The sequence below is a fragment of the Anastrepha ludens genome, chromosome 4, assembly GCF_028408465.1.
Source record: "Anastrepha ludens isolate Willacy chromosome 4, idAnaLude1.1, whole genome shotgun sequence".
Classification (NCBI taxonomy): domain Eukaryota; kingdom Metazoa; phylum Arthropoda; class Insecta; order Diptera; family Tephritidae; genus Anastrepha; species Anastrepha ludens.
Window position 1 is genome coordinate 57664716 of NC_071500.1, and position 10225 is coordinate 57674940.

The following is a 10225-nucleotide window of genomic DNA, read 5'->3' on the forward strand; positions in this document are numbered from 1 at the left end:
CCAAGTGAATGGCGATCAGTAACTTTCCCCACTTGCGTGGACTTCTACACATGGAACCATCCCTGATTTCCTCCTTTGGTAAAATATGTTTATTCAGGTGTTTGTGCCGCTAATGCATTACTGCTGGGCACGATTACATAACATGTTTGGCGGTTTCATCTTCCTCCCTACAGTGCCTGCAAGTTCTATTGAAGTATTTTCCCAGGATGATAAGATGTTGATTCAATCTACTACCCCTTGTTGGAGTTCCTGTGATGATTCTAAAATTATTTGTTTGATCCCAAAATTAACAAAAATTTTCGCGCGTATATAAAGTTCGAGGCGAACCGAATTTGGTAGTTCCTTACTAGTTTTAATATATTGCACTTTTTTCTCAGTTGTTCTCATGGTTGTTTTTGCTGCAATGGAATATAGCTTGCTGACTTGTAATACAAAAGAACTGTTCACTGTTAGGTGTTGTTGGAAGTAGTAGTAGGAATGTGTTGTAGATTTATTTGCCTTATACATACATAATTGCTTGATGTGAACTTCGTAGTGAGGAACAACAACGATAAATATGTATGTACGAGCAAAGGAAAAGGTTTACATTTTGTAAATGGAAGTTCGTTGGATAATTTGCTATTTCTCACATTTTAATTTTTAACTATTTGAAGACGGTTTCTCGTCCATTCAAGCTGAACAAGTCATTACTGTAACACCAACCTTGATGATGCGCGAGGTATTTTAAGCCCCCTCATAACCAAAAGAAGAAAATATTTTAATATAATATATTTTATGTGATTTGCATATAATTTAATTTAATTTTAATTAATATTGAAATTTATTCTATTCCTCTAATTAAATTTCATTATATATTTTTTTTTTTTTTATTTTATTATATTATCCACTTCTTATGATTTTAGTAAAATTTAATTTGTGCTGACTGTTAATTTTGACAATGAGGAAACTTGTAAAGGGTTTTCCAATAACATGTGTTATTTTGAATAGCCCGATATTTCGGTAGATGTCACTTTTGAAGCTGCGATTTTTTGATATTTGACAAGTAGAAACTATAAATGGTGATAAAAATGGTGAAAACTAGGCAGAGGCGGTTCGTAAAACTCAAACATTTTTGGGACATCGTGAAGTACCTTGTCGGACCGCAATACAAAAATTGGTGAAAAAATTCGAGCTGTTAAGACAAGTTCGTGATGTGAAGAATAAAACCCGTGCACGTTGCTCAAGAACAGCCGAAAATATTGCTGTTGTTGCCGAAAGTGTTGAAGAAAACCCAGGATAGTCCATTACTCGTCGTTCTTTGGAATTAGTCATTCCACAAACGTCATTACACTCCATTTTGCATAAAGGTTTGGGTCTTAAGGCTTATAAAGTCCAGAACTCAAGCCGGCCGATCATCAACAACGTCGTGTCTTTGCTGATTGGGTCGTTGAAATGCATGAAAATGATCCGGAGTTCCATCGAAAAATCATCTTGAGTGATGACGCCCATTTCCATTTCATTCCCATGGCAGCCGGTTCTACGTTACCGGAATGACTCGGGTTTTTATTCCCGACCAAGGGCTGCCGCCCCAGTACACTAGCCCTGTCTAGTGTATCGTATATCACCCCACCCCTTACGTCACAGGAGCAAACTCCCGCAGCTAACCTGCTCCAAATACTTCTCCTCAGGGCTGGTGTCGAATCCAACCCTGGGCCAGAGGTATTCTACTGCTGCGTCTGCCACCAACGGCTCCACCCGAACTCCACCTCGGTTAGGTGCAATAAGTGCAACGGGTGGAGCCACCTTAAGACCTGCTCAGGCCTTAAGTCGCACAGGGAGTGGTCCACACGGTATGTGGCCACGTGTTGCTCCCGCCAACAGGCGTCTGATGCCTCCACGGCTACTACACCCCCTGATAGGCCGGCACTACCAACCGCCACCACAACCCACACCTCCACGGTGAGGAGCCTATCGGAGCAACACAACTCCCCTTTAACCCCTCCTATCCCTTCCTGCTCCAACCCCAGTGCGGGGACAAACCAGCAGCTCCTGGTCCCCCGTACAGTCTGTTCCGTGTGTCAGACCGTAATACCTCGGAATCTGGTATCAGTCCAGTGCAATTCCTGCAATGGCTGGTGCCATTTTCGGAGATGTTCCGGCCTGCGCACCACCCGTGAGTGGACAACTGCCTACGTTGCCCCCTGCTGCAGAGCTCTGCACCCACTACCTCCCCCGGAGGAGCGGCCGCCCACCACCATCAGGCCGCAACAACCACAGTGGATTGCACAGCAGGTCCAACGTAGACAACCCCACGCGTCCCTCACCCCCCGGATTACACTGACCTCACCGAGAAGCTTCAAGCTTCTCCAGTTTAACTGCAACGGACTTACGAGTAAGGTCGACGAGATAGTCGACTTTATGAACCGGCACAGTATCAAGATAGCTGCGGTCCAAGAAACAAAGTTGCACGCTAGGTCATCTCTGATCACCAGGGATGGCTATAACGTGCACAGACACGATCGCGAGCGAGACAACGGTGGTGGCCTAGCGTTTATAGTCCACCACACTGTGCAGTATCGTCTTATCGATGAAGGAATCGACCCCAGGGACAGCACCTTAGAATGTCAAGGCATAGCTGTCCGGTCAGGCGATTCCGAGCGAAAAATTTTTAATATATACATACCCCCTGTCACCTGCTGCCCGGCAGGATATCACCCTGATATAGGTGCGCTCATCAAAGGTGAAAACCGATTGGTTGTAGGTGACTTCAATGCGCATCACGATCTTTGGCATTCAAGCCTGCCAAATGATCGTAGGGGACAGCAATTGGCAGAGCAGATAGACGACTCGACATTCAGCACAGTGAACGACGACGCCCCCACCAGGGTAGTGGGCAATTGTAGCAGCTCGCCTGACCTAACAATAGCTAGCGCGGGTCTGATAAATAGCATAACGTGGCGACCTATGCTATCGCTTGCATCAGACCACTTGCCCATTATCGTCTCGATCGAGAGACCTGCCGATTTCGTTTCCGCGAATCACCGGTCCTATTTTATCTTTATAAAAGCTAATTGGGCCGGCTTCACGGAATTCACCGAGGACACCTTCGCCGCTCTTCCCATCCCCACTGATGTGCGCGTCGGCGAACGCGCATTCCGCAAGGTGCTCACAGCTGCTGCGGCTCGCTTCATCCCAGCTGGATGTTATAAGGACATCCGTCCCCACTTCCCAGCAGAAGCAGCCAGTTTAGCAAACGAGCGTGACCACCTACGCCAGGCCGATCCCGGGGATCCCCGCATAAGGGATCTCAATTTGGAGATCCGGCAACTGGTAAATCAACACAAGCGGACTAAATGGGTTGAGCACCTGAAGACTTGTAACCTCACCTCCGGAGTGAGTAAGCTCTGGTCCACCGTTAGGTCCTTGTCGAACCCGACGAAACACAACGACAAGGTGGCTATCACCTTCAACGGTTGTACTTCGTCGGACCCTAAGAGATGCGCGAGCTATTTTAGCCGGCTGTTTACACTGCATCCTCCGGGCGACAGAACCAAACGTCGTGTTACCAGAAGGCTGCACAAACTGACGAACGACAGTGCGCCACTTACTTTCTCCGGTGATGAGGTTCAGGGGGCCATCAACAAGTCGAAATCTTCGAAAGCCATTGGCCCTGACGGACTTAACGCGCTGATGCTGAAGCATCTGGGACCCCTGGGAGTAGGATACCTCACAAGGGTCTTCAATTTGTCTCTGGCCACTCTCATCATCCCTGACAAGTGGAAAGCAGGGAGAGTGGTCCCTCTATTGAAACCTGGGAAACCCGCCAACCAAGGGGAGTCTTATCGGCCGATAACTCTCCTTTCCCCAGTAGTGAAGACACTTGAAGCCCTCCTACTCCCACTCTTCACGACCCACCTGGCCCCAGCCCCACATCAGCACGGATTCCGACGAGTGCACAGCACCACCACGGCACTCACCGCCATAAACGCCCAGATAAATCGCGGGCTTAACCAAAACCGCCCCTGCGAGAGGACTGTCCTAGTAGCGTTGGACCTAAAGAAGGCTTTCGATACAGTCAGCCATTCCACGCTACTAGATGATATTTATCAGTCGACACTCCCGCCAGGGCTGAAGAGGTGGTCCGCGAACTACCTGAGCGGTCGGCACTCGTCAGTGATTTTTCGAGATCAAATGTCAAAGCAGAGGAAGATTAAGCAAGGCGTACCGCAGGGTGGTGTCCTTTCACCCTTGCTTTTTAACTTCTACATCTCGAAGCTCCCCCAACCACCAGCGGGAGTTTCCCTGATCTCATACGCTGACGACTGCACGATAATGGCGTCGGGCAATGACATCGATGGCCTGTGTTCCAAAGTGAACAACTACCTCACCGACCTTTCTCGCTTTTTCACTGCGAGGAATCTCCAACTCTCCCCCACTAAGTCCACGGCGACCCTTTTCACCACCTGGACAAAGGAGGTCAAGCTGTCCCTTAAGGTAAAAGTCGACGACACACCAATTCCGACTGTGAATAACCCCAAAATTTTGGGTGTAACCTTTGACAGCTTGCTCTCCTTCTCTGCGCACACAACCGCAATTGCCACTAAAGTCCAAAATCGCAACAAGGTCCTCAAATCGCTGGCCGGCAGCACTTGGGGCAAGGACAAAGAACTGTTGCTTTCGACATTTAAGGCAATTGGCCGGCCGGTTCTAAACTATGCTGCGCCTGTCTGGTCGCCTGGCACTAGTGATTCGCAGTGGATAAAGCTTCAGACATGTCAGAATACCGCCATTCGGACAGCGACCGGGTGCCTCCTGATGTCACCCATACAACACCTGCACAACGAGGCACAAATGCTCCCAGTCGCGGAGCACAACAAACTGCTCAGCAAGCAGTTCCTGCTGGGGTGTTACCGCAGGTTTCACCCCTGCAGACACCTGCTTGAGCCTGAGCCGCCTCCCAGGCACGTCAGGAGACACCTCCTCGACTACGCTGACGAACTCCAGGACAAAACTGACCGAGACCTACTGGACCGGACAGTATTCAGACAGTCAATAAACGACATTCACCGGGAGTCCGTTACCACCTTCATGAACTCCCGTCCCGTGAATGCCGTAATCGGAGTCCAACCACCACCCATTGCAGAAGAAGAGCTCCAGCTTCCCCGTGAGACTCGTGTAACATTGGCACAATTACGTTCTGGATATTGTAGCAGGTTAAACTCCTACTTATCCAGAATTGACCCCGACATACCAAACACATGTCCGGCATGTGAAGGTACCCCGCACGACACTAACCACCTCTTCACATGCCCCCTTAATCAGACTCATCTAACCCCCCTCTCCCTCTGGACCCAACCCGTCGAAACAGCATGTTTCCTGGGCCTACCCCTAGATGAGCTAGACGAAGACGACAGATGATATACCCACACTGACAGGGCTAACTATGCTGTTAAAACAACAACAACAACGCCCATTTCCACCTCGGTGGTCTCGTCAACAAGCAAAATTGTCAGATATGCGGCTCAGAATATCCAAGAGGTATTGTTGAAAAGCCTCACTATCCTCAACGTGTGACTGTTTGGTGCGGTTTATGATCCGGAGGAGTCAATGGTCCTTACTTTTTCGAAAATGAAGCTGAAGTAACAGTTACGGTGAATGAATTGCGCTATTGAGAGATGATTAACGATTTTTTACGCCCGGAACTGGATGGTATTGATCTGGACAACGTTAATTTTCAACAAGACGAGGCTACGTGCCACACAAGCAACGAAACCATTGATCTTTTACGGGAATAACACCTCTTGTTGGAAAACCCTTCAGTATCAGACATTTTTATGTCGAATAAGTATTTCAAAATTCGTCGTATTTCATTAAGTCCAACGTGTCCCTGCTTTAGGGTAACGAATTAATTAAAAAAAAAATTGTAAGTTCTTAAATTGTGATCCAAAGTTTTGAGTAATCAATTCACGTTTGAAAATTTTTATAACGAAAATGATCACTAGACTTGTTATGCAATGACAAGTGTTAAGAAAAATAAAAAAAAACCGGCACGTTGAAGTTGAGCCCTCAAAACCCCTTCTGCAGTTCCGCTTTTGAAAATAAAAAATTCTCTTTTATATCAACACAAAATATTCCTGTTAAAATTATAATATAATTAGTATAAATAACTTACTGCTTGTTGATTATTTTTGCTGGCTGCTACTGCTTGTTTTAATTTTATACTGATAATTCTAATAACTTTTAGAGCAATGCTTGACACGAACATACTTAAACTTGTTACATATATGTATGTATGTAACAAAAAAAAATACTTTTGAAATTTTCCACTTAACGCGTGCTTGCTCAACTGCAATGCTCACTTCCTGCCAAGACTTAACAGCTTTATTTTTTATTGTTCACCATTTTTTGTTAAATAAATATTAATTAGGTATATTTATTTAGTCTAGTAAGCATTTAGACTTTAATATTGGTTTTAGTTATTCTTTTGTTTAACTATTTGCCTTGAAAACTAATTCTTTTTAATGTTACAGGGCATGTTGCATTGTTGTTGTTATTGTTGGGACGCTGCCTGCTTTGGTATGCGCTGAATGATGTTGTGGCTGCTATGCGAACTATAAATATTTTATTGGCTTAATATTTCTAGAGAAACATTTATTTCATTTGCTCATTAGTAATAATTTTATGTGTCTCCAAAATGCTGTAAATTTTTTTTTTATTTTTTTGTCCCCATTTATTTTTAGAAGCTTTTTTTTTAAATAGACTTGTTGCTTTTCTAGTTTGTCGCGTTAGCGTTTATACATACATATATACGTATGGATGCATATGTGTACACAAGAGTGTATGTGTATCTGGTTGTTGTTTTATTTTATTTTGTTGTTATTGTAGCTTAGGAATGATTGATTAACAGGAACGCAGAGTGTTTTACTATACATCCAAATAAATTTATTTTGGATAATTTTGTTACATTTTTCAACTCTACTACTTTGTTTTAGTTATTTTTATTAGTTCATTACAGTTTTTACAATTTTCCTTTTTTTAGCATAATTGTTAGTGGCTTTACATGTAATTATCTTTTAATTTTTTTCTGCATCTTAATCGTGTTGTTTTCCGCCTTGTATGTCTGGCCGCGTCGTTATTATGTAAAAACACACACTCCCAAAAAAAAAAGCTCACAAAAGATTTTTTTATATTTATTTCATGCCACTCATATTTTTATCTAAACTTTTTGTTGCTGAGTTGCTGTTCGTGTCGTCTACGCAGAAAAAAAATACTCTTCACACAAAAAATTTAAATAATCGCACAAACTACTCGTTCGTTGGCAAGTATTTTAAGCGAACGAAAATAGCCCAAGTGTACGCACACCAGACGTTTGTAGACGTAGACGAGACACTAGCAGCCACAAAATTTGACGAATTTATTCATTTATTTGTTTTATATCGCAATTTGTGCTTGTGTTGCCTTAATCTTATCATACACTTGGAACGCTTTGCTTGTATAAGTAACAGTAATAACTATTGCTCCTGTTCACGTCTTTCGTTGAAATATTGCGTCCACAATGGCACACAAAAACAAATTAACAACCGACGCGCCTGATGTGCATACAGCGACTGAGCCAACAAACCACTTCTGGGAAACGGTCAAGCTACTAAAACCGAACTAAGTAGCTAGCCTGTTCGTTGATGCTCCACCGCTCCGTTGCTCCGTTTCTCTGTTGATACGCTGCTGAGTACAGCAGATATTACCTCTTGATGTGGTTGTTGCTGTTGTTTGATTGGTGTTTGCTGTATTGTTATGGGGATTGATGCTCTTTCTGTTGGTGTTGTTAATGGTGCATTGGTGGTGGTTGTCGGTGGTTGATTGTCTTCGTCGCTTCTGTCGGCTGTTATTCGTTCGTTTGATTCGTTGACAATTTTTTCGTTACCGTTTGTTGTTTTTTTTGTTTTTTGCATTCAAGCTCATATCTGAGTCCCACTAGCTCTCGTGCGTGAGCGTAATTTGTTTCTATTGCACTTTTTGTTGATTCGCGGTTCGTGTTTTGTTTTTGTGTTTAGTTTCGCATTTCCTCATCTATTGAATATGGTTGTTGGCATTTTTAACACATTCATTTCATTATTTCCGTTCAAGTTTTGTTTCCTGCTGCTCTTTAAGTACTCATTCTCAGACTCTCTTCTCTACTTTTATTTTCATAATAAATACTCACTCACCTCTTCACTTCTTCTAACTTATTTTACATTTCCACTATTCTGCTTTGCCTAGCGTTCTGTAATTTCCACTTTTTTCGCTTCCCTCACAATTTCGCAATTTCCGTTTGCGCCTATTTATGTTTTTTCACACATTTCCTACCAATTTTTTTCACCCCACTCTTCTTTCGCAGTACTTTTTTTGTTATCGCCTACACTACAGTTGACCTGGGGTGGTTTTTGTTTCGAATTCGACACATATGTATGTACAACATATATATGTACTCATACATGCATTTATATGTGCTTATGCATGTAAATACCCTCTAGTAAACCTATGGGAGTACTCGTTTTCGTCTTATATTCATCGAAATTCCAGGCTTAAAATCCATAAATATTATTGTTATTATTTATATCATTGTTATCATGAAGTATTGCTCTCAAAATACGTCTAAAGGAGCTGGTGCAATGCGTTACCTTTTTGCTTTGGAAACTTCTATGGCCAAATGGTAGCTTTGAACGCTTTCAGAATATTTAGGAAAAAACGAAGTGACGAGTGAAATTCAAATACGAAAGGACCAAAGAAGCGATGTCAAATGGAACTTTCGAAACTTTAACTTCAACTGAGTAAAGCAACACTGCTATTTGGCCAACTTTCACACATTACAGTACATTAATATTTTGTTTTCACACTCGTCGAAGCAAAGCATGGAAAGAAAGCGTGCATTGACCAGCACTTTAAGAAGAAAAAAGGTAAGTTCGTGATTACTTGCCCCCGCAAAACTCAACTAGGAAATACCCGACATATAGGCGATTTGGAACTAAATTAATATATTCTATTTGGAACTAATTAGTTTTTGTATGGAGAAATTCTTACCTGATCAGAGAACGCATAAAGATAAAGAGCTGCAGTTCCGGTTCGTTGTTCTGGCAGAACTCAGCAGGGAATTTCATTATAGAAAAATCAATTGTTAGTAATTATAATAAATTTTGAAGGAATTTGTTTTTGTGTGCGGAAATTTCGTGGCCGAGTTTTTTTTTTGCAGAACGGGCCGGAAACTGTAGGTTCTTGGCCTTTTACTTTACTTTTTCTAATATTTTACCATTGTCTCATACTCGCACCTTGTTGATCTTATTAAAGAAAAAGAAAAATTGAACTTAGGCTTTTAAAGATATTCAGATGTCCTTGCACGAGATTTGCCTTTTCCCTGGGCATTACGACAAACTCTTAGTAGTTCTACAATGTGCATATTTAAAGTTTGGTATAAAGACTCTGGAAAAAGAAAACATAGTTTTGATCCACATCACATGGAGCAGACAATCGTCGAGCATCGTCATCAAAAGCTTTAAGAGAGGGAAAACACTACAATTAATAACCTTTTAATTCAGCAGAATTTTTCAGATATTTACAACCATGGCTATTCATAGTTGTATAAAGTAAAAAGTCTATAAAATTATTCGGAAGCTTGAACTTCAATAGCAAAGGTTTTCATTTAATTGGGTATGCACCCGTTAGTACTCTTTGCTGAAATTTGGAACCTAATGTGCCACCTTCGTATTGCCGTCCTCTCGCTTACACTAATTCGTATACAATATCTGAAATCATTCCTCTAGCCCAAAACCTCTCTCTAAGATTTCCAGGCCTAAGTTTGGAATCCACCGCACACAACCACAACCAATGAAGGAATCAAATAAACCTTGGATGATCCCAAACATAGTCCCTCCCTAAACGGAAAGGAGCTCCCGCGCGCATTGTCATCATATAAACGATTCTCATAAGAATAATCTGCCATTATTAGGCTACATAGAAAAGATCAAGAGCAAGAATTTTCTTAGAAGATTGCATGACGCCAAGCACAGGATAAGATTACAAGCCTCTCACAAAAGCTGATTAAACTTGCATACCAGTATATACACTAAGATAATATAAGATATATACCTACAATTGTACATATACATACATGTACATATATACTTACATATGTAGGTATCTTTTAGTGTACTGCTTCATACACATCTTTTCGGCTGTTCACTGATGATGGTCGACAGCATTTTCGTTTCCTCTA

General features: G+C 42.3%; 1 protein-coding gene across 1 annotated transcript in view; it reads right to left on the reverse strand.

Moving 5' to 3' along the window:
- Positions 1-8601, reverse strand: part of LOC128862489 (G-box-binding factor) — a 98926-nt gene extending 90325 nt beyond the window's left edge. Inside the window, exon 1 of the mRNA XM_054101144.1 lies at positions 6152-8601. Coding sequence (XP_053957119.1) covers positions 6152-6244 — 93 coding nt within the window. The 5' untranslated portion in view covers positions 6245-8601. The remainder of the gene's footprint in view (positions 1-6151) is intronic.
- Positions 8602-10225: the final 1624 nt, after the last annotated feature.